General features: G+C 38.1%; 1 protein-coding gene across 6 annotated transcripts in view; it reads left to right on the top strand.

Annotated features, from left to right (window-relative positions):
- TENM2 (teneurin transmembrane protein 2) overlaps window positions 1-26127 on the top strand; it is a 385853-nt gene that overhangs the window by 293042 nt on the left and 66684 nt on the right. For all 6 annotated transcript variants that reach the window (XM_074212469.1, XM_074212471.1, XM_074212470.1 and 3 more), the window contains one exon: window positions 10759-10905. In XM_074212469.1, coding sequence (XP_074068570.1) covers window positions 10759-10905 — 147 coding nt within the window. The remainder of the gene's footprint in view (window positions 1-10758; window positions 10906-26127) is intronic.

The following is a 26127-nucleotide window of genomic DNA, read 5'->3' as shown; positions in this document are numbered from 1 at the left end:
ATTAATTATTCAAAACAATTCAGAGTTAACGTTCTCCCAGCAACTGTAACTCTGCCATGACTATATTAAGGCGTAAATTAAATGGCATGTTTTGAAATAAAGTTAATTTTGTATTCACCAGCGAACTGAGTTATGGTTGCTGTGGGAACCACCCTTTTGAATCTCTTGACTTTTATACATTTAAATTCTCAACCCTAACATCATACAGCATACTTTGCTTAGACTTTTATTTGCTTTTTACTGTAGTCTAGTCATATGCAAGAGACAGCTGTGACAAGTGGCTAGAGAGCTGCCCTCAGACCTAGTTCAACACCTTTCCTCAGATACTCACTGACTATGTGCCCTTGGGTAAGTCATTTATCCTTTACCTTAGTTTCCTCAAGTGTTAAATGAGTACAATAATAGCACTTACTTCACAGAGCTATTATGATGTTCAAACAAAATAATGCCTAACACACAGTAGGCATGGAAATGCTTATTCTTTTCTCTTCCCCTTCCCAATCTCTTAAACTCTAAATTGAAGAGTAATTTTTTAATTTTTGTTTCCTAGATAAGTAGAGGGAGTTTTCTCACTGGAAGTTCTCTATAACAATGAAATGATAAGTACACACACACACACACACACACACACACACACACACACACACACACACACAAACACAATTTAGTCTACTTGTCCTTGACTTAAATGTCCTATCATAGATTGAAATAATAGTATTCATCTTTTCCTGAGACTCCTATTGATGCTAGGTCCTGTGGTCCTTTATGGAATAGCAGCCAATGGAAAAAACAAATGAAAGCCCCATTATCTTGAAGATGTCAGTTTGGGGGAGTTGACTTTTCTTAGAAGCAAGAAATAGGAGTAGAACCAAGTATCTCCACTTGAGAGTATCTAGTAAGGTAGGCTATTCCCTCTGTATTGTGGTGATGCCAGAAATCCCATCCAAGGATATTTTAAATATGAGTTTTATTATTCAATGTGTAGTGGATTACTTCTGAAAGCTCCAAGTCCCTGTTTATACCATTCATCATGTAGGCATGCATGGCCATACATTGTGACTTATTAGCACCACACAACAGCAAAGTAGCATTTCACAGAACCACACAGAAAGCAAGCAATTCTGAGTCAAGCCTCATTATGGGTTCCTTCTAAAAGGTATGCTCAGCAGAACTAGAGTGGAAGTCAGACTAAATCTTTCTGGATGGTGATTATGGAAGTGGTAGCATATGTCAAGTTAAAGACAGAAATCTTCTTTTGGAAGAGGGGTACACAGACATGAAAGGCTTCACAAATGCTAAAGATGTGAGAGCTTTGTCTATAAGGATTATTGATTTTTTCAGTCTTATTGGAAAAATCAGTCATGCTTTCTGCCTCCTGGGGATTGCTATGCTGTGATTCTTTTTTTTTTTCCTAAATTCTGTAGGTTAGTAGCTGAATAGGCATTCCCATTCACTATTCAATTACCCATTTAGCCAAGAAGTGACTTAGCAGAAACAACCTGATGTTTTGCATCTGTAGAATATGCTGTAAAGGAGGAATTTTCTTTCCCTGTATAAGGGAGGATTTAGAAGAAGCAGCTCACTTCTTCCTAAGGGCACAATTATTATGCACAACTGGAGCATAACTCCTGATATTGGCATCATGCAGATTGTTGGAATTTTGATAGCCATTCTGCCGACTTTCAAAAAACAAATCTTTTAGGGCTTTGTATTGTTCTGCAAATCAATTCATCCTTAATCCAGTTTGTAGTAAACTTGCAGATTAAAATTCTGAATGACTAGTATACAACCATATCCTGTCTTCAGCTGGTAGGCCTGAGTTTACCAATTTGGGAAAACTATTTCTAAATGCTTCATAGACCAAAAAATGTACATTAAGAAAAACTTACACATACCATATGCAAGTGTATTTTCAAAGGTTAATATAAGTTTACATGAATTCATTGAATTTACCTGAGTCCCATGAGTGCAGATAGGTTAATAAAAATATAGCAAATAAAGCAACCAAAAAGCATTTATTAAGTGACTACTATGTGCCATGCACTACTTGTTAAATTACATGCATGAGAGGATGTAGAAGAGAGGATTTCATTGTTTCTGTAGGACAAAAATAATGGAACCAAATTGAATAAAATGTTAACCAGCTGATGAGGTCACTTGGCAAACAGGTTTCTAGACCAAATCTCTGGGGCAGTTGGTACATGATTGAAGAGGAAGTTCAATGAATATCAACATTGTCCCTCTCTTGCCATATTATAAGAATATAAATTGAATGTAACTTAATACATGATCTCTCCTAAAAAAAATTGGAAATCATGCAAGGGGATTAGAAACCATAGCCACTAATATCATAGAATTATTCTGAGTGGCCTAACAAGACAGTCTAAACAGGAGTAATGGGACAAAGTAGACCCAAAGAAAACTGTCTAAAGATAAAGTATTCCATTAGAATGGAGTCATCATGGCAACTAAGTGGCACAGTGGATAAAGCACCAGTCCTGGAGACAGGAGGACCTGAGTTCAAATCTGTTCTCAGACACTTAATAATAGCCTAACTGTGTAACCTTGGCCTTGCAAAAGCCAAAGGGGTGGGGAAAAAATGGAGTCATCTTGGGAGTCCTACTGCTGGAAATTCTTCACATTTAAGTTAGATAAAATATCTGGGAATATACTATAGAAGATAAGCCCATGTCACTAGAGAACACTCACTAATCCAATCATTCTTTTCTATCTCCAATTTCTATATTTTATACATTTTATACTTTTTGGGATGCCATGCCTTTTCACCACTTTATGTACCTAATACAGAAAAGCAGCTTAAAGATGAGTGCAGATCAAATATCAAATCCCATTTTCTAAACCTTATTTATTACCTGATTCCCATCTGAAGGATTTATTTTTTCAACAACAAAAGCAATAATAAAATTAGTCTGGTTTTTTTTTTTAGTCTTTCATGATTTCTTTGTTTCCAAAAAGAAGTATTTCTCATGAAGACTACATTGGGAAATCTTCACAACTATAGGATTAGCCCATCCACTAAATAAGAGAGAAAATCTTTGTAAATGTGAACTGGAGATCATAATCTTGTGGGCCTGCCAATCCCATCCAAAGTCAGTGTAGCCAATTTTTTTTGTCTTTTTGTTTAATCCAGCTCAGTCTAAAGACTATTTATCTTGTTTTAAGAATTCCTGAAAATGACAATCGGGAGCTCCTCTGACTTACCAGTTAGCAATAGGGCTGATCAGCCTTGAATATCAAGAAATTTTTTTCACTTAACTAGAACCTCTTTTGCTACAATCTAAATCCATTTCTTTTTGTTCTGTCTTTAGATAATGTTTTAGGTAATTAATGAGTTGTTTGCCTTCGTTGGACTCTCAGGTGAGTCCCATTGCTGACCCAGGCTAAACCCCAGCTTGACTCTTAACTGTGATAGAGAAGATTCTTTGCAGCATACCCTCCACCCTTAGGATCCTTTCCTCTACCTCTACCTTCTGCCTACATGTGATCCACTGGTGGGAAAATAAAAAGCCCAACCAGTGTTTTTTTTTTCCTCCCTGTAAAAGGATGCTTGCCAACAAAAGTTCAGCCTACATCCACATCCATCTACCCCCATTCACTTTACATCCGTGAGAGAGGAATATTTCATGATTTCCTTACATTTTCTAAAGTTGTGCTGGGGGGGAAGAAATAAGATGGCAATTTATCGTTGGCCTGATTTTACTCTAGTTAAAAGAGAAACGTCAGCCCTACAGTAAGTAACGAGTCCGTGCCCACAGGCCTCGTAGGTGTCATTTGTATTTTTATGACCCTCCTGTGGCTCTAACGATGCTCAGTGGGTGTAGAAATTGGATGGTTAAAAATAACAAATAAGAAATCAAAGTCAAGCCTTTGTCCTTATTTCCATACTCACAGGCACCTCATTCATTATTTGCTGGACAGCCGTGGGAATAAGCAATACAAGGTACAAAAACTTGATTATCCTCCAAGAACCAAATTAAACCACTGGGCTTTCTTATTATTGTCATCCCTGCCTTTGTGTAACTCTTATCACTTTCTTAATCTACAAACACACTTTTTATTCTTTCTCTCCAGATATCTGTTGTCTCTTTTTATCCAGTAGGTCTCAGCTTCCCTAATATAGAGCGATGCTTGTCACACGTGCACACACACACACACACACACACACACACACAGCTAGTAATCCACTTGCCAATTTTGTTTTTTATTTCCAGTGTCTCAAATACCTCTTTTGCTCAACAAAGTTCCATCAGTCTAGGAATTCATCTGTATGTCTATAAGAAAGAAGGAATGAGCATTTACCTTACTACATACCTATTACATACTGTGCTTTTACATAACTTATTTCATCATCACAGTAACCCTGCACAGGTATTATGGTCCCGGTTTTACAGTTGAGAAAACTCAGGCAAACAGAAGCTAAGTGACTTGTGACTTGACCAGGGTCACACAGGTAGTAAGTTTCTGCAGGTGGATTTGAACTCAGATCTAGCTGACTCCAGACCCAGCACTCTACCAGTTGCCCCACGTCCAAGAGAAATGATGACTAATAAAGTTTTAAGTTTTGCAAAACATTTTATAGACATCTCGTTTGAGCCTCATGAAAACCCTCTGAGGTCAGTCAGTGTTGCACTATCACCCTCATTTTACAGATGAGGAAATGGAGGTTCAGAAGAGGTGAGGTGTTTTGCCCACAGTCAGGCAGTTGTTAAGTGTTGGTGGTCTAGTTTTCCGGAGACCTGTTCTAGAACTCTGCCTTGCTAGTAGCTTTTACCTTCTATGTTGACTCTAAAACAATGAGTAATGACTCTGAACATAAGCATAATTGTGTATATCATATCTTGGTGAAACTTCTATGTTTAATACATGTGGTGATGCCACTACCTTATCCAACAGGGAAAGTGGTAGAAAGGGGTCCAGATTCCAGGGCAATAGAAATGATTTCACTCAAACCCCTCTTCCTCCTATACCCTTAGAGTGTGACTAACTTGCCTTCCTTCTCTTTTCTTCTCCCTATTTACATCCCTGTTTGAGCAAAATATACCAGTTTTTAAAACTGTAAAAAGTAGCTTAAGGTCTTAGTCTGGATGAAAGAAAAGTGGTCATTGTGAGCATGGTTAAGTTTGGAAGAAATTCAAAACCCAACAGCTTCTTCTTGTCTCATATGTCTCCTTTCTACACAGAACTGTCTACCCAAGATGTTTGTCTTCATCTCACGATCTTATACTGACAATAAAAAAAAAATGTTTATTACTGAAAACTTGGAAAATGTAAGAGTAAAAAGCAGACAAGTTCTCTTTTTATTAGAATTTAGGGAGGGTTTTTTTTTAAGAGTCAGGTACAAGAAGTACCTGATTTGAAATGATGCTGTTCAGTAGAAAACGTGCAGCCTAGACAGCTGGATCCAAATGGATCCAGTCCTGCTGCTATCAAAAGTGATTTTTGCCTTGTGAGCAAAAGTTGGGCAGTGGGACTAGAAAGACCATCCTCCTTCCCAACTCTCCTGGTCCTTCCCTCTTGCCCTTCCCAAATCTGCACATGTATCCCCAATTTAAGATCTGACTGCTGAACGATCATGAGGTCTTACTTCTCTGACTCTGTAGAGTCAGACATTCAGGGACTAAGTTTTCCTTACTAATCTCCAGGGTATAGAAATGCTTTTTACTTAATTGAATATGTACAGCCTATATTGACTTGCTTACCATCTCAGACAGGGAGGAGGAAGGAATGGATAGAATTTGGAACTCAAAACTTTTTTAAAAAAGTTAAAAATTGTTTTAACATGGTAATTTGGAGAAAATATTATTTTAAAAAAAAGTTATTGAAAAGAGAGAAAGCTGTGATTCTGAGTTTTGTACCTTCTTTCTTGCTCATATTAGCACCTAAAGGTCAGGGCAGCCATTTAAGTGTGGGTGTACCAAGTATGTACCTACAGCTGACCATCAGTGCTCTTATTGCCAGAAGAACTTAGCTCCTGGATGCTTCCCTCTTGCACAAATGGATGAGTAAGAGGAGCAGGCCCTCACATCTTCCTGAGACAGAAATGCTTCTTTAGCAGTCATTTAAAATTAGTTAAAGGTTTTCCCCAGAGTATCTCAAAACATCAGATTAATTTTCTGGACCTTTGCCACTGCTGTTTAGTTTAAATGGCCACCGAACCCTCAGTGAGCATCTCTCCCCAATCAGCTATTTTTAACCATAAACATTTCTGGAAAGCAAAGGCTGTCTACTAAATGATACTGATGATTACACCTCTAAATTCTAGTAACATCTGGCAATGTTGCAACTTCCATGACTTCAGATTTTTTTAAAAAAGTAACATTTAGAAGAGAAGAATAGAGTGGAGATAATGACCCCTCTTTAACATAAGATTAAAAAAAAATAGGCCTTTGTCGAAGGATGATACCTTTCCTATGATTCCATACCAGCATGAACTTTAGGAAGAGCGAACAATCAGTAGTGGTGTTGGGACTTTCCTGGGCAGTAATCTAATAAAGCTAAAAGGGAGAGGGGCACCAGTGAGTTTTCATGAGAGTCACAAATGCCCAGGAGACCTCTGTAGGTCTGGAGGTTCCAAACAAGCTACCAACCTTCCTTCTTGTCTGCTCTTGTTCAGAGGAGGTCAGAAATAACATGTGAATTGGCTGGAATAGCCTTTGAACAAGGCTATGCTATGGACCAGGAAGAATTGATGAAATGTCAAGGCAAGTTGGTCTCCCTAACTCAGAGCAGCCTCTTATTCAAAGCATTGATCTGGGATATTATATTAGATTTTTATGATGGCCTCTAGCACCAAGTAGGTATTTCTCATTATACTGACAGCAGCTTGTTCATTCAGTCTGTTTGCATTTATTTTCAGTTTGTTTTGTATTTTTCCCTTTTCATCCACTTCCTTGCTTTTCTATTTGAAGTAGGTATTATCTCCTGAGCTTTTCCAAGTTGCATTTGATTCTGAATGTTAAGATCCTTTCTCTCTTCACATCCCTTATGCAATATTAGCCATTTATTTCTACCTCTAAATTGCTGAACGTGGTAGAACATTCCTTTTTAGGAGAACCTTTTATGGTAATTATAGCTTTCTTCAAGTGCATTTGTGCCCCCCTTTCACTGCACCATAGACATTATTTTGCTTTAGCCTGACTTTTTTTAAAAGCAAAAAGGCTTCCTGCTTGAAAACTGTTGACAAACAGTTTTTTTTAAGTGACTAGATTTTGGTAGTGAGTCATCCAGCCCTGCTTTGCTACCGGAGGTGGATGGGGGAAGCAGGCAATTGGGAATGCTATTTTTTTCTATTAACAAACAAGGATGCAGAATTTCTCTGATAGACTTATGACAAAGAATACAATCCATCCCAAAGACAGAGCTGATGATATCTGAATACAGACGGAAACATACTTTCTCCACCCCACCCCCCCACTTTATTTCTCTTAAGGTTTCTCTTTCTTTGTGGGAGGGTGGGTATGTTTGCTTTTACAACATGACTATTGTAGTTGTGTTTTTCATGGCTACACATTTTTAATCTATACCAAGTAACTTGCTTTCTCAGTGGGGGGGGGGTGGAGTGGGAGCAAGAGAGAGAATTTGGAACTCAAGGTTGGAAACTAAATGTTGAAGCTTGCTTTTGCATAGCTGGTGGAAAATTTAAAATAAAATAAAATAAAAAGGATGCAAGAGTAGAAGGCATTTGACATGTATGCTTTCATTTCCTTGGTCACCAAAGTCCAGTATTGAATCCCTATGGATTGGTAGGCTGTCAGATAAGGTGGAGTTGACTGTAACCCCTACATCATTGCTGTAGTTAGTAATTCCTCCAGAAGAGAGAGAGAGAGAGAGAGAGAGAGAGAGAGAGAGAGAGAAGAGAGAGAGAGAGATGGACTCTATGGGGAGGTCTCACTGTTTTCTTTTTAGTCTAGACAATTTTCTAAGCAGAGGCCAGACAGAGCAGCTAAAGTGCCATTAGTCCCATGTCACCTGCTCCATGTCTAAACCAGTGTTTGGAGTATCCCAGAAGGCTTCATGTACTTTAGACACAGAGCTGGCATCAAACACAGGACCGACTTTGAAAAATACTCTGTGGTCTATGTGGTCAACAACCCTGTCCCAGAGGACTCCACCCTGTAGGCTTGTTGGTTTACCCAGCCAATAGTTCTGACCCCCCAAGTTCACATTCTAGAAACCCAAGTCCAATTCTGACTTTCAAATCCTCTCCAGAGGGAATAACAGCCCAGTTGCCCACTTGCCCTATAGACTAATTACTTCTTACATTTTGTTTTTCCTTAAGAGGAAGCTGGCTTTGCATTTTACAAACACAACACATCGTCTCTTCTGAAGGCCACCAACAGAATGAACTTGTGCCAGGGTAGCGTGGGGTTGCCTAGCAACTCCACGCACCTACTGGGGCTGCTTTCTTCCGTCTTCAAGCTAAAAGCAAAGTCATGTCCATTAATTCCCAGCTGCCCTGATACTTTTCAGAGATTTGCCAGCTTCCCACTGTTCATGTTTTCATCTTGCTCATATGATGTGGAGAAAACCTGCTACTGTGATCTGTTTATCTCACTTTGGTTGGTCAAAGGGAAAAAAAATGGAAAAGGCAGGGTGGGGGAGGGGAAGCTACCCGACCCAGGCAAACACACATTGAGCGCATATCTCCAGCAGACAGGCTAGTATTGATTGTGAATTTAAATTTTGCATTACAAACTTGGGTTTCCTTCACAATGAACCCTTCTCTGATAATTTTATTCTTGTTTTAATTCAGAAAGCAGGACCCCTCAAAGGAGCAAGATAATTCACAATCACAGTAGTTTACCCAGGTGTTCAACATGTTGGTAGACCATTCAAATTAGGATATTTCATGTGTTGTAGTAACCATACCCTTTGAAACGAGAAAGTTGGATATAATTCAAGATTGATTATATGCCTTTTTTTCTCCATCTTAAAATAGTGAAAAATTCTTTTATTTTCACTTAATGAGATCCTTCAAAAACCTGCAGAAATATCTGTAATTCTCCATTTCTCTTCTCCCCCATTTCTTTCACTATTTTAGAACCTGAAGAAGTTGCTAGGCTCTCTTTGCCTTAGTTTCCCCATTAGTAAGAAAAGTCATAATGGCTTGGGAACCCAGGAATGAGGGAGTGTTAGGAATTAAGAAGTGTTCGTGCTTCTACAATCAGGCCTCTGCATTCTAAGCTCAAAACAGAATGCTACTGCAGTTAAATGTAACCTTTACCTGTGGTACCTATTTCCTTTCTCAGTCTTCCCCTAGTATCTTCCCTCAACCATACCAGGTGAACTTTCCCTCATATATTGTTTCATCTAAATCTCTATGGGGAGTGGCTACTGCCATGTATTCCCACTCCTACCACCAGCTAGATAAAACTAGGAGAGTCTTAGGACTGAGCAAGAAATCCCAGGTGAAAGAACCCTTTAGAATTTGGGATTTAGAGTTATGGATTGGTTCTATTGTCTCTCTGGCACTTAAGACAAGAAAGGAACTGCTTTAAAACCCCATCCTTAGTGCTTGTGAGGAAAAAGCGCCATACTTTTTTTTTTGCTTTTTTATTTTTTCCAGAGTAATTGGTATTGGCTTGTTTGGGGTTAGCTGTCTTGGCTCAATCCTCTATGCCAAACCCTCTATCTCTCTTCCATTCTTTTCATTGGTAAATCATTTTAAGGGAATTTACTATTTCAATAACAGCCCAATCAATGACTATTAAATACCCAGGCATACTGAGGAGGAACACATGAAGAACTTCTCATTAGCAATCTGTGCTATCAACCCCTTTGCCCATGAGAATTCTTCCATTCAACTTAAGTACCTGGGACCATCCCTCACTTTGTCTCTACCCTGGAAGATACTGTGTCTCAGCTCAATAGAGGGACAGGTTCAGTCATTTCAGTGACATTCAGTGCACATTCTGCAAGTGCATGAAGGAAAGGAGGTAAAATATTGATTTCCCTTTCAATGGCCAAAAATAAACAAACCAAAAAATCCCCCCAACCCTCCCCAAAAAAACAAAAAAAAAATTCAACTCACTCAGTAACCATTTATGCATTAGGAAAATTTCTCATACTTCAGCTTTCATGTAATTCAGTTTTTTAAATTCTGCCATAAATAGGTTGAGTAATAAGTAGCCAACTTTTTAAAGTACCCATTAAAACTTAATATTAAAAGAGACAGAATGTGAAAATAGCTCAGCAGACTAATCCAGTTCTCAGTCATGAGAAGCCTGTGATAATTATATGTAAATATATCTTTAGAATTCTGAAAGATGGAGAGGGCACTTTGCCATCCTTAGTTGAAAGGAATATTTTTCCCCTTCTGCAGAGGGCACTTTTCTAACAATGCAAAACAAAAAAAAAAAAATCAAGACAGTGTCCAAACTAGGGCACTGGTTCTAAATAAATCCTGAATTAGATATACTATCAACTCAGAACTGATTTCTGTTTTCTGGGATGAACTGTCGAACTCCATATGTTCGGAAAGTTCAGACAACCATTCACATAGGGCAGTGGCAGCAGATCTCAATGGTGCGTATCCCCTTTCTTTCATGTCTCCCTGCTGCATGTGTAACCCGCTTCCCCAAACTCTGTTTCTAAGATGGACATTATCTCCTCCCCACCCTCTACCTCCAAGGATGGCCCTGTGAATGTACAGTGACTTCGTTCTCCCTTTGCATGGCCCTCAAATTTGTAGCATGGATATGTGTGCCTCGTACTTATCTTCTTCATTTCTTCAACCAGATGGCTGCCCCGATTTGTGCAATGGCAATGGGAGATGCACACTCGGTCAGAACAGCTGGCAGTGTGTCTGCCAGACCGGCTGGAGAGGGCCCGGATGCAACGTTGCCATGGAAACCTCCTGTGCTGATAACAAGGATAATGAGGGAGGTGAGCAAAAGTCTTCCAATTCCCAATCCCTCAAGAACAGAGGGTTGTATGTACTTTCGTCATGAGTCATTTTACTACTGAAAGACCTCTCCCATACTATTGTCAAATATTGTTGTAACATTTCCTTTGAAACAAATTAGATGGTGAATATGGCATCCTCATGCAGATGTGGGCTCCTGTTGAAGGTATCTTGGGGTGACAGAGGATCAAGAGCTAGGTGCTGCTTTCAGATATTCAAGCACCCACAATCACGAAAGAGTCCCTGATGTTGTCTACAGAATGGCTGATTCTAATAGACCTTGTGGTGACTTGCATTTCAGATGAGAGTTGAGGAGTTGACCTGAGTCCTGAGCCTGCCCCCCCCCAGTCCCACCCCCACCTCAATCCCATGTTAACCAGGTCAAAGTGGAAGGTCATGAACCCAGATAATCTGATCCTCAGCAAAGCACTACTTAGTTTACTCAAAGTTTTTCCTCCTGCTACATGGAGAGGACAGGGATGCTATTTAATATAAGTGAAATTCTCTTAATTTCCTAGTTCTTTGATGTCCATTCATCATGAATCTAATGGTCCCACTAATGAAAATCTTTTATTTTTTTATTTTATTTTTGCTTTGGGTTTTCATAGGATTCTAAAGTACCATGTTCTACTCAATATTTACATTCACTATTGCAATATTTTCTTTTCTGAAGTAGATTCAAAGTTCTGGCACTGTCTTACTCAGGAGTCATGGCTGTGTGTGTGTGTGTGTGTGTGTGTGTGTGTGTGTGATGGAGAGAAAGAGAGAGCAGAGTATGTGTGTGTGGTTTTTTTCTCATTCATGTTTGTTTCACAAATTACAATAATTGCTAACTGATAACCTTGTGGGTTTTGGACTGATTTCTTTACCCATCCTGGGCATCTACAGCAACATAGAAGAATATGGGGGAAGGGGAGAGAAAGGAGCAGGATAGGTGAAGACCACCAAGTCTAAACCCATTTTACAAATGGAAAAACTGAAAACCAAAGAGGCAAAAGTAGTTTGCCCAGCCCAGAGTCACATACCTTAACAGATGTCTGAGGTGGTATTTAAACTCAGATCTATCTGACTCCTAGTCTAATACTTTATTTGCTGTTCCATATTCCCCGTGTAATCTTCATGATTTATAAGTCTCTTGTATTCCATGCTTCATCAGGAGAAGGAAGGGAGGAAGGAAGGAAAGAGAATGGACAGCCAAGGTTCTCTAAACTTGATCACATTGGTCATCAACCCTAAGCTCTTGTTATATATTGGGGGGGGGGGGCGGAAGGAAGAGGAAGGAAAGGAAGGAAAGAAGGAGGGAGGAAGCGAGGGAGGAGGGAAAGAGAGAAAGCAAGCAAAGATTCTCTAAGCTTAATCGCACTGGTCTCCAGTCCTAAACTCTAGCTGTGTATTGAGGGAGTGGGGAATGGAAGGGAAGAATACACAAAGCAGCTGCTTTTAGCTTCCAGAGGCAGAGTCAAAATGAGAGCAAGGCAAAAGAAGGGCACAAAAGCAAATGAGCCAGGGATTATGCTAAAGACAATAATGGCCTTGTTATGGGAAGTATTAAAGGAAACCTCCCAAGGAAGTAATTAACCACATAGAAAAAGGAGCCACACAATGTTTATAAAAAGAAACTCCCAGTTAATTGTTATGTCAGGTGAGAGAGGTAGTCACAGACTCTCTCACCTGACATAAGCAATTCTCAATTAAACCGAGTGCCTTCTTTATATGGCAAATCCAAGGCTCAGATTCTCTGTTCTGTGGTTAATTACATCCTTAGGTGGGGCGCTAAGCACTTTGCTATTTATTGATAAATATTAAAACTGCTTGTCATCCAGTCTGGACCAAGTCCTTCAGCACCCTAATTATATCTTTTTTGGGAAACTCTGCAGTAGCCCAAATTGTGATTTATTAGCTATTCATGAAAAGCTGTATTGGTCTATAAACCTGACTGCGTAACTGAGAGAGCACCCATGCCGAACCTGAATGCAGCTCCAGGAACAGCTGCAAAGAATGCATTGGTTATAAATCTCATGAATGGGCAAAATAATAGAGTACACTTCAAGAAGGAAAATGTAAAAAAGGCAAACTGCTTTTCTAATACTGCTTTGTAGGTTTGTTATTTTTTAAACTAGTTCTCGGTATAAAAGTTTAATTTTTTTAAGTAGGGGAAGAAAGAGGAAGAAGTGAGGCCTTTTGGTGTTCTAATCAACAGAAATATGTTGACCTCTATCTTTGTTTTTAGTCCCTTCCACCATTTTTGTTCCTCAACTCTTTGAATCTTAACAATAAGCATGAAAGAAATGCCGTTAGTTATTCATTTGACAGACATATATTAAGTACCTAACATTTGCATAAATAGTATTGGGTTCTGAATATTCAAAAAATGGTACAAGAGAGAGTCAGAAGACCCAAGTTCAAATCTTAATTCTGCTTCTTGGAGAAAAAAACAGAAGACCCAGGTTCAAATCCTAATTCTGCTTCTTGTATGACTTTGATTAAGTGATTCAACCTTTGCAGGACAACAGTTTCTTCATCTATAAAATGAGAAATTTTGTACTAGATCACTCACATCTAAGGTCCTTCTGGCTCTAAACTTGTGCACCTGTGAAATAGTTCTTCATGAAAATCTCTTTGCTCTCCATGGACTCTTAATAGAAGTGAGTTCTCTTTAGATAAGACTTGCTGGCAAGCAGACTTTTTTTTTTTAATAGCATGAAATCTTCACTTGAACTGCTCACCCCAATTTGAAAAACAAGAGGCTCAAAGAAATATTTTTGCTTACAGGAGACAAATACCAGCTCATTAAAGTCTGAGAACACACACAACATGTGTGCCAAGTGACAGGCAGATAATATTTAATTATCACCACCAAGTCAGAGGTGTGAGTTGTAGTTCAACACAGCTGGGGGCAGGGTATGGAGTGGGGGAGAAGAAAAGGGGTGTAGACTCCCTCTCAAAGTGGTAACTGGAAGGTGTAGTAAACTTGCATAGACCATCTGGCCTTTAAATACCACTTCTCCAAGACCTCTCTATCTTCCTTGCTCTTATAACACTGGAATGAAGTCTTGCATCATATTAAGTTTAACTTGAATACTTTCCAAGCTAGTGACCTTCTGTCAGCAGTCCTCATCCTGACACATTCAAACACACACACAATACACACACAAACACACACACACACACACACACACACACACACAACACCTAGGGCAGATGTGATACTGTTAAAAAATAGTTGTATCCTAAGATAACATGTGATTTGAGAGAGCATTGACTCTGTTGATGAATTGTAATTGGACATAGTATGGTGATGACTGGTTGACAGTAGTGACAGGAAGCCCTGTATTCAAGTCTTGTCTTTTACATATACTACTGACCATGGATAAATCACTTAAAGAAAGAAAGAGGAAAAGTGTGGGGGAGGTGTACAATCCAGGCTCAAGAGACAGCCAGTGGAAAGTCAATAGAAAAGGGAGATGGCATGTCCTATATGAGAACTAGAAAAACAGCTCTGATCTTATAAGGCTATCAGACTTAGGATGTAAAGCTCCTAATAAGGATTGTTTCATTCTTTGTCTTCATAATCCTAGAGCCTAGTATGGGACCTGATACATATTAGGCTCTTAATAAATGCTTTTTGATTGGTTGGTTGATATATTATGGATGAGTGCATGATCTGTATAAGTGGAGAAAATTCCACAATGGTAATACCCTATAACATGAAATTACAGATGTAGAAGAAAATAACAACTAATCATCCAATCAAGTCTTACATTACCTAAATAAGGCGGAGGGAGATAGGGAAAAAATTTTTCTTCTCTGTCCCAAAAATCTCCTGAGCTTATTACTCTTGGGACTTTGCTCTGTATTATGAAGGCTTCTCATTCTTCCCATTTCTTCTCTTCCTCTTTTTTTTTTTTTTTTTTTGGTTTTTGGTACTCTAACATTCTCTCTCTATATATATGTCTATACATATATATATATATATATATGATATGTAAATATGTAAAATAGCATTATCTTTTTAAATTAGAAATGGTCAGTTTCAGCCAGATTAGGCTAAACCAGCCTGATAAATGAGAGCTATAAATGTACTGTGCTCATCTCCCACTTTTTCAATCTATCTAGGATTATATCAATCCATTCATTCTTATCATTTTTTTTCTTCTATGACTCTAGTTATTATGTACTCCATTCTTCTGTTTCTGCATTTTGAGGACTTTTGAAAATATCAAAAAATTAGTTTCCAGATTTCTTTGTAATCCAAATATTTGTCCATCTTAATTGCTTTATAATATTCCAACATATTTTAATAGTATTTGCATACTATTGCATACACTTTAAGATTTACAAAAACACTTTAAATATGTTATCTCACTTGATCCTCACAACAACCATAGAAGGTCATTGCTATTAATTATCTACATTTTACAGATGGAAAAAAAACAGAGACTGAGAAAAATAAGGTAATTTGTCCAAGATTATATAGAAGTGTAAGTCTTCCTGACTCCAAACCCAAAATTCTATCTGCTATGCTATTTATCCCTTCCTCTTTTGCTGTATATTTAGGTTAATTTTTTCCAATAAAAATGATAACAGCTATGACAAGACCCCCAAGGGGGTTCCCATTCCATATGAAATTAATCATGGAAAAATAAGTTTCATCTTTATATCTCTAAGTTCCTAAATAGATAGCTTAAGCATGTTAAGTACAAGGGCAACAATGTCCAGACTTTCTGCAGGGATGATTTCAAATGTTTCACCCTGGCTCCCCATTGTCTAGGGTGGCACCTGGAGTAGAGGCTCCTCTAGAGAAAATTCCCACAAAATGTAATATTAATTGAATTGGATTTGGCTTTTCTATTCAGTTCAAAGATTTTGTGGCACCTTTAGTTGAAGATAGAAGCAGAAATTAAATTCCATGGTTACAAATACCTGGATTTCCCTTTTTTGAGATAATATTCTTTTGACTTAGTAGATATTATTGACATTTATTCAACATTATTAACTAATTTTTGTTTTAGTTTTGGGGCCCAGTAGTGCCCAGTAATCATAGTGTCCACTGTTGCTATGAAAAGCAGGGAAGAAGCAGCTAGGGGCTGCAGTGGAGAGATCACTGGAAGGAAGGAAGGAAGGAAGGAAGGAAGGAAGGAAGGAAGGAAGGAAGGAGGGAAGGAAGGAGAACGAAAGAAAGAAAGAAAGAAAGAAAGAAAGAAAGAAAGAAAGAAAGAAAGAAAGAAAGAAGAGGAAGGAAGGGAGAGAAAGTGAGAAAGAAAGAGAGGAAGGAAGGGAGGAAAAAATAAAGGAAAGAAGAGATAGAGGGAAAAGGAAGGAAGGAAGGGAGAGAGGGAAGAAGGAAGGAAGGAGTAAGGAGTGAGAAGAAGGTGAGGCCACCAGAAAGACCCTGTTCATGTGTCACCCAAATGCTGCTGAATGTTTATCTTTCAGAGAAAAAGTCTTAAGTAGTCTGTGGCAACCTAGGACTTTCATCATTGCACAGGGATGGATCTCAAGTCTAATATTTGTCATTTTTGTTATTTAATTATTTCAGTTGTGTCTAACACTCCATGACCCCAATCGGGGTTTTCTTGGCAAAGGTATTGGAACAGTTTCCCATTTTCTTCTCTAGCTCATTTTACAGATGAGTCCTACAGCCCAGAATCACATAGCTATTAAATGTCTGAGACTGGATTTGAATGCAAGATGAGTCTTCTTAACTTCTGGAAAGGAGCTCTATTAATACACTGCTTCATCTAACTGTTCCTCTAAGTAGTATATTGTTTATCAATTTCTTTATTTGTCTTCCAACAAACTAGTGCCTGTGATCTGTATGATCTTTCAAAATTTAGCAAGTTTTAGTGCAGTCCCCCCCCAATATTTACCATTCTCCTCCATGTTTTCATCCCTTCACTTCTAATGATCGGTTTAGCAAGAGACTGCCATAGGTCAGGAATGAGGAGAGCCTTTATCTGGGCTCTCAGTACCCTATCTGAGACTGTCAAGCTAGGTCTAAGTGAGGGGAAGTAATATTGGAGTAAGTCCAAGGGACTTGGCCTAGATATAACCATTCCCCCTACTGATCTCCCCTCCACCTTCCCATCGTCTAACTGTCCAAATTGGTTTGACGTGATCCAGGGATGCTATTCAGGCATTTATCACACTTGTTAATTAATAACTTTCCTTGGCTAATGAGAAAGCAAGGGCTTCCAGAGACCCATAAGAGAGCCATATTCCTAGAATGTACCTAACCACTGAAAAGCTGTTCAAACTATATAAAACTTAGTTTATGCAGTAAGTTAAGGGGGGGGGGGGGAGTCTACCTGCTTAGTGAATCAGATGTGAAACATCCTTGATTAATACTTGAAAAAAAGAGGTTAATTTTTAGAGTAAGGGAGGAAATTCCTACAAAATACAGTGTTGCTATATTAATTGAATTGAACTAATTTTTTTTCAATTCAGTTCAAAGTCCTTATAGCAATTTGTTTGGTGATAGAAACAAATTAAAACCCAGAAAGAAAAATATCATATCTGATTCTTAATAAGAAAAGTATGACATAAGTTCACCACCAGATCACAGTATCTGTTAGTCCTCTGTATTTTAAGAATAAAGAATATCCCCAAAACTGAAATCCTATGAGAACAATATGGTTACATGTGCCTGGATTTCCCTTTTTGAGATAAGATTTTTTTGTTTAAAAGGTCAGTAAGGTGGCATAGTGGAAGGAGTGAAAGGTTTAAAGTCTGGAAGACTCATCTTCCTTGGTTCAAAACAAGCTTTCTAGTTATGTGACTCTGGGCAAGTCACTTAACCCTGTTTCCTCATTTTAAAAATGAGCTAGAAAAAGAAGTGATAAACCACTCCAGTGTCTTTGCCAAGAAAATCCCAAATGGGGTCACAAAAAGTCACTGAAAAACAACTGAATAATTTGACTTAATGGATATAGTTGAAATTATTGACCACAATCTCTTCCTGAAGACTCTACTCAATTTTCATGACTCTTCTCACTCTTGGTTGTTCTTCTACCTGTTTGACCACTTTTTTCTTTATCTTCTTTTATTATAGCTTCATCTATGACACATCCAGTGACACCTCAGGCTCACAACCTAAGCATCATCCTCAATTTCATTATCTTTTTATTGTTGTTGTTGTTGTCGTTGTTAGATATTTCAAAGCAATGGGGTTAAGTGGCTTGCCCAAGTCCACACAGCTAGGTAATTATTAAGTGTCTGAGGTCGGATTTGAACCCAGGTACTCCTGACTTCAAGGCCAGTGCTCTATCCACTGCGCCACCTAGCCGCCCCTTCAATTTCATTATGTTTAACCATTCTCTCTCTCTCTCTCTCTCTCTCTCTCTCTCTCTCTCTCTCTCTCTCTCTCTCTCTCTCTCTCTCTCTCTCTCTCTCATCTATTGCTAAGTCCTGTTGATTTCACCCAAAAGCATAGCATTCCCTTCTTTCTTCTGACATCACCCCAGTACAGGCCCTCCTCACCCTACTCCAGGACTATTGCAATAGCCTGTTGGCTTTCTCAAGGCCATCTCCACTCTACCATTCCAATCTCCATTCAGCCACTAAACTGATTTTCCTAAAGTACAAACCCAGCTTCTTCAACTCTTCCTACAGACCTCCCTGACTTTAAGTCCCAACTAAAATCCCTTTTTCTACAGGAAGTCTTTTGTAACCCTCTGAATTCTATTATCTGCTCTCAATTAAATATTTGCTTTTTATCAGAATATTCACATATAGTTTGTTCTATATGTTTTTGTTGTTTGCTTATTAGATTCCTCCATTAGACTCTGAATTTCTTGAAGGCAAGTAGTAGCAGCTCTGTTTTTCCTTTTTTTTTTTTTTTGCCTCCCCAATGCTTAGCCCAGTGCCAGATGCAAAAAAAAAAGGCATTTAATAAATGTTAATTGACTGTAACTGTGAGTAACATCTAAAACTGTCCTATGCCTTTTCATGTCTCCCCATACTCTCACTAGTAGTCCCAACAGCTTCAAAAGATCAGTTACCATCTCTGATAGGAGCAATGACTTCTAGTTCTATGTATCCAGCCCTGTTCTCTCCCCTGAAATCCAGTCCCATATTACCAACTGTCAAACTCAACATATCTAAAATAGAACTCATTATCTTTCCCATCTAAGTCCCTCTCTCTTGAATTTCCATATTACTGTTGAGAACAATACTTTTCTGATCACCCAGGTTCTGACTCCAATGCCATCCTCACTGTTCACTCTCCCTCTCTCCAAATATCCAGTCAGTTGCTAAATCTCATCATTTCTCTACATCACTCATACATGTCTTCAAAATATGAAGGATGGAGAGAAGCAAATACAGTAATTGGAATACAGTAAAATTCTTCATCTTACTCCTTAGGGGACAAATATCTTAAAGGGCCCACTTGTTCTTGGTTAATTGTAAAATAACGTGTTCAGAAAAGAGAGACACCCTTTCTGAAATTCCTGTTCAATGTTTATATGTATCTATGAGCAGATTCCCTTTTAGGAAGCAACTGAATTTAACTCCTTTCTAAGATATTGGCAGGGTAAAAGATGAAAAGAAACACAGGATCATTGTTGTTTCCAAAGCTGTCTCAAAGAAAGGAACCTAGAAAAGCCTCCCGAAATGAGAAGATTCTTCCTCAGAAAATCCTCTGTAGCTCATTTCTCTACTTTTGAATTTACTTGTTAAAAGGTGCTTGGAGTACATGAGTTTACTCAATGTAGCACCTTCAATCTTATCCACCTTTCTAATCAGACCCTTAGTAGTTTAAATGGTTATTAAGCATCTCTGGGGGAATTATATTTTTTCCTGATTAGTGACAAATCAAATATTCATCATATAATTGTGATTAAAATGTATAATCCCCAAAAAAGGAATTGTATAATAATTTAAATCACTATGGACTTATTTTAGAGAATTAAAGGATTAGAAACACAGATTTAACAGGTGGCAGAAAGGTAACATTTTAAAAATTAATTTCAGTTCCTTTTGTTACATGACTTGGCCAGTATCTTTGCCCAGACAGCAGCATAATGCCTTTCCAGGGTTTCCAACCTGCAGGGAAGATGGGTCTAATTCTTGAATTCATTCTCATAAGAGAGTTCATGGATTATGCTATGTGGTACAGGGGATAGGATTTGGGGATAGGAAGACTTGTCAAATTGTCTTACCCACTTGCTAGAGATGGAACTCTGATCAAGTTTTCCTAGTTTCCTCCTTTATAAGCTAAATGCCTACCTCACAAGGTTGTTGTGGGAATCAAATGAGATAACATTACAGAGTGTTTCGCAATTCTTAATCTACTGTATAAAGTCTAGCTATTACCAATATTATGGCCAGCTACCTGCCTGGTCTATTCAAATAACTTTCCTCAGTTATACCTCTGTGTCTCCCAGGGATACGTCTCTATATATCCTAGGAAGCCTATAAACAATAGCCACTGAGAAGCCAACTGTCTTTAAAAAACAATATGGCATAGGTTCCATTGAAATCCACCTAGAGGGATGGAGATGGATCAAAAGACCTATGTGAATTCCAGTCCTACATGTCTCTGATCCTGGGCCAATTTATATGGCCAGGTGGATTCATTTAACACTATGCCAGTTTCATCAAAATAGCATATACTGCAAGTTGAAATTACCATCTAGTGCCAGTAACATGGAAGGTCCACATGTGTTTCTACCTGTCCTTTGTGTCTAGAATCTAGGTATTATCACTGTGCTCTGCATGTTCTTGCTCTCAATAAGATAATGTATGTAAAGAGCTTTGCAATTGTAAATAGACTGTGTAAAGGTTAGCTATTATCATTAGCATGATCAATCAACATTTATTAAGAATTTATTTATAATGTTCTAGGCATTGTTCTAAGGACTGGGATACAAAGAAAAAGCAAAATGGTTCCTGATCTCAAGGAGTCACCATTTTAATGTAGAAGACAATATATATATATATATATATATATATATATATATATATATATATATATATATACATACAAAACATACACAGTGGGTGATGGAAGATAATCTTCAAAGAGAGGGCATTAAGCAATTGATGGAGATTGGAAAGTTCTCCTTCAGGAAATAACACTGGAGTTGAATGTCAAAATAAGCCAAGGATTCTAAGAGGTGGGAGTTGGGATGGAGAGAATTTGGGGGCTTGTGAGAAAGAGATAGTGGAAAGGACTGGAGATGGAGGCTCATGTGTGGGAAGCTGCAGGTAGGCTAGTATGAATAGACTGAAGAGTGTCTGGAAAGGAGGAAAGGGTAAGAAAATCAGAAATATAGGAGGGAAACGGGTTGACAAGAATTAATAGAGATGATTAAATCTAATCCTAATAGAGAGCCAGGATAGTTGGGAGTGGGTAAGATGATCAAATATTTTTCTGAATGTATAATGGGATAGTACTGGGAGACTGTGCTCCCAAGATCATACAGCGACCCCACCTCCTAGTCCCTGCAAGTCAGAGGTGGTTTTACCCTTCAGAATAACATGAGAGGGAGGAGATTCAGAGAAGGGAGTACCCCATTATGGGATTTCAAGTGCATTTGTTACAGAAAGTGCTTAAGTTTCTAAGGCTAGATTTGAATTATGATCTTCCTTACTCCAGACCCAGCACTGTATCCACTGTACCACCTAGTTGCCCCAGCATATACCTACACATACAAATAAATATAAAATAAACTCCAGAGACCTTCAGGGAAATAGATTTTGGGGATTGCAAAGTTGCCTGAACTAGTTCTTTTGATATGAGCATCATTAAGTTTGGACCCCCCTTTCCTAAGTAACCCAAGTTCTCCAGGATTCTTAGCCCTTTACCAAATTGAGGGGGGAGAAGCACTTTTTGGGAGGTCAGGGAGTGGGGAGAAGGCAGGAGGGGAGATATTATACTACAGCTTTATAATCTCCCCCAGAGAAATATAAAATAAAAATGTAAATTGTGTCACAGACTCTCCGACAAATGAAAAGATTTCTCTGTGGTTGGCTGCTCTAGGTAATTTAGGAGTTCACATAAAAAGTCTCTGTTTCCTTTCTATTGCACTGATGGGAGGAGGGTGAACACCAGTGGGGGAAATAGCCCACAACTGACAGTAATATACATTCAACATGGTGCAGTACCCTTAGGATAATTCAGTGATACTAAAACTAGTCAGGTTGAGGGGTGAGGCAGGTGGGGAGGCAGTGAGGATGGTGGCAGGAACCACTTCAGAACAATGAACTACCAGAAAGGAAGCCTCCTCCTGGTTATTTAAAGTTCTGTGGCTCCCTTGATCTCATTCAATGATCAGTAATTCCTAAAGACAGTCAGGACAGAGTCTGGTGGATAGAATCAAGAAGATCTGAGTTCAAATCTAGCCTCAGATATTTATTAACTGTGTGACTGAGCAAAATGTTAACTTTTTGGTGCCTCAGTTTCCTCATCTGTAAAATGGGGGCTAAAAAATAGAATTTATAGGGGACAGCTAGGAGTCAGGAGGAGCTGAGTTCAAGTTCAGTATCAGATACCTTCAAACTATATGACCCTGAGCATATCACTTAGTATCTGTTTGCCTCAGAGTTCTTTTCCGTAAAATGAGGATAATAATAGCCCCTACCTAAAAGGATGGTTGTGAAGATCAAATGTGATAATAATTGTAAAATGCTCAGCACAATATCTAGCCTGCAGTTTAGACTATATAAATGTTGGCTATTATTATTATTGGGGGCATCTAAGTGGTACAGTAGAGTGTCAGGCCTGAAATCAGGACAAGTCTTCTTTCTGAGTTCAAAACTAGTCTCAAGCACTTACTAGCTGGACAAGTCACTTAACCTTGTTTGCCTCAGTTTCCTCATCTATAAAATGAACTGGAGAAGGAAATAGTAAACTACTCCTGTATCTTTGCTAAGAAAATAGCAATCAGAGTCACAAAGAGACAGACACAACTAAACAATAATTATTATTGTACCACTTTAGTCCAAGATAAGCACTTTATATTATATATGATAATGCTATTATAATATATTTTATAGAATATATTATTATATAAATTATTTATATATAAATTCTATTGATATATTTTTATAATATAAAATAAAATTCATCTTTATTAGCTATGTAAATATTAGTGTGTTTTTTTTAATAATCAGGGACTTAATCTAAGTAGAGAACTTTGTTAGAGAGGACTCCAGGGAATCAAGCCTTTCTTTCTGTGAACCCTGACAGCTGTAGAAAAAGAGTGACAATACCCAGTTGCCTGATGGCCAGAGACAAGGGAATAGGTTCTGCCTCTCAAGAGGTGACAAGTAGCTCAAGAAGCATCTGTGGTTTGATTGGTCTGACTTCTCAAGGATATCTGTTTATCTTGGGAAATCTCTTTGCCACAGTCTTGGCCTGTGAGTTTTAAGATTCTGATGATTTGGAGCTCAGAGTAAATAATATGTATATGTTTAGAAAATGAATGATATTTTAAGTTTGGTAAACAGCAAATTCGCCAAGGCCTTTTCTTTTGTAGAGAGGAAAAAAAATAGATTTTATTAAACCTTTTGTTTTTAACCTCATAATTATTTCCAAATAACCCACCCTAACACACACACACCATTGAGCCTTGCTTTGTAACAAAAACAATTAAACAAAACCAGCTAACACAGTAACCATATCTGAAAATACATGTAGCATACACAAGAACAGTTATCCACCTCTCTAAAGAAACAGGGAGATATATAAAATATAGTGTTTTCTGGGGCTGAGGTTGTACATTGTGATTACTCAGAATTTGACTTTTATTTAATGTTTTAATTCTTTATATTACATCTTTAGACTCACTATCTATCTGAGTCTCTTGGTTCTACTTGATTTACACTGCACATTTCAAACAAGTTTTCCTAAGTTTCTCCAAATTCCTCATTTTTGTTGTTTCTTATGGCATGTAATAGTCATTTTACTCATATACCGCAACTTGATCAGTTCTTTCCCCAAAAAGGACACCTAATATTTACTCTTCCAAACAATATCAGGAATAATTTGGTAGATAGACAAGATGGATGAGCAGATGGATGAAGCATTTATTCATCACCTACCATGTGCCACACATTGTACCAAGTACTAGAGATATAAATATAATCAAGCAAGATAGTTTCGGCTTCCTGGGAGCTTATATTCTAAGGGGAGGATAGCAAAAAGGGATGATGGAAAGGTGAAGCAAGGGAGAGATATACCTGAACAACATATTGTGGAGATGACTGGAAAGTGGCTTAGAGAGCAAGAAATAATACAAAAAGCTTATCCATCAGAGCCAGGGGACTGAGCATTGAAGTCCAAGATTCTTCCTGGATAGTGCTAAAGATTATGATGGAGAACAGATGGCATGATATGGCGATTATATGGGGACTTTCTGTAATTGAGCTCCTTAGATATGTGCCCAGTAAGATTAGATACTTTTTAAAGTACTACTTCAATATAAAATTATGCTTTAAAAGTGACTAAACTGTCATACCATTTGGCCCAGAGATCACATTGCCAAGGAAGTCAAAGACAGTAAGTATAACAATATATTCATAGCAGTACTTTTTTGTGATTGTAAAGATCTAGGAACGAAGCATATGCCCAGTGACTGGGGAATGAATAAACAAATGATGTTTTACAAATATAATGGAATATTACATTTAGTAGATATGGATATAAAGAATTTGAAGAAACCTGAAAAGATTAATTATATACAATATAATTAATTATATATTAACCCAGCCAAAATAAAGTAAAAGAACTACCAAAACAATGTATATACTGTAACAACTATATCAATGAAAAGAACAAATAAAAATGAGATATATTGCTATGTAATTATAATGACCAAGCTTGACCCCAAAGAAGATATAGAAAATGTAATTCCCTCTTTTCTGTGTAGAGATGGGAGATGACAAGTATAGAACATTGTATATCATGTCAGTTGAAGTATATCACCTCAGATGAGTTATTGGTTAGTTCTTCTAAACAGCTTTTTTTCTTTCTAATTGCAAAGGTTGACTCAGGAAGTAGAAGATACTTTCAGAAATAAAGTTGATGAAAAACAAAAGTTATCAGTAAAAATGGAAACGGTAGCCAAACACATGACTAGATGAATAGCAGAGTAAAGCAGTCTTTGTGATACAATTTGAGCATCTCTGGGAAATTTCCTTCCACCAGAGAAACCAGCCCAGCTCTTCCATGTTATCTGAAATTTCAGACTTTTCCTTCCCATGGATCACACTCTTTCTGACAAGGGACTGATACAACATCTTTCCCACTAGAATGTGAGTGCCTTGAGATCAGACTATTTCTGCCTCCCTTTGTATCCCCATCACTCGATACAGCATCTGGAACATGGTAGGAGCTGAGTAAATGTTTGACAGCTATCAGAGATAATGCCACCAAATACCAGTAAGCATGTAAGTGTCAGCAGAAATCCAAGACTAAAATTGAGTTCTAACAAGTTCTAACTTGTTTCTGTTTCTGTTTCTGCCTCAGACTTTCTTTGCTCAGTGGTCAGGGGAAGCACCCATCCTTCTCTCTTTGGATCTCCATTCTAGTTAGAAAGTCTAGTGAACCTCTTCTCACTTATTCTAGTCTTCCTGCTCCCCCTTCTTAGGGGAGTTTTGGTCTTTCCCTGAAACATAAAGAAACCATTCTAGTCTGTTCTTTCAGGTGTCTGTACCACAATTAGCAGTGAAAGTTTCTGTGAGCTCTCATTCCTTTTCCAAGTTGTTGAATAGGTCAGTCTTAGCTCCCTGCTGTGCCATCAAGTATACAATGTGCTCACTCAGGACAGAGGGTTTTTCTTTTATCTGCTTGTGGTATTTTTTAAAATATATATATAATCAACCAGAAGGCAGGCAGCACTCTGAAATGGGAACTTCCCTATGCTCTCGCTGTTGGGGCAGTGGTCCTTGCACGAAATGGTGTGACAGCAACACCAAGGTAGAAATCATCAGCCTGCAGCAGTGGCTAAAGAACAGTACACCCCAGGGATAACATGGAGGAGATGAACCAGAGACAGCCATCAAGGGAGAGATTGCATGTCAGATGGAGTTATTCCCAAAAGCCCTACCTGGAAAGGGAAGGAAGAAATAAAATAAGAACAGACTAACAAACAAAAATGTTTGAAAGTAAAAATCGTTCTGATGAAAGAGAAATAAAGAGATTGATATTAATATTAATATGTGTCCCTGGCAATTCCATATATGACACAAATGGTTAA

The sequence above is a fragment of the Macrotis lagotis genome, chromosome 1, assembly GCF_037893015.1.
Source record: "Macrotis lagotis isolate mMagLag1 chromosome 1, bilby.v1.9.chrom.fasta, whole genome shotgun sequence".
Classification (NCBI taxonomy): Eukaryota; Metazoa; Chordata; class Mammalia; order Peramelemorphia; family Peramelidae; genus Macrotis; species Macrotis lagotis.
Note: the sequence above shows the minus strand (reverse complement) of the source record. Positions and strands in the feature narration are given on the sequence as shown.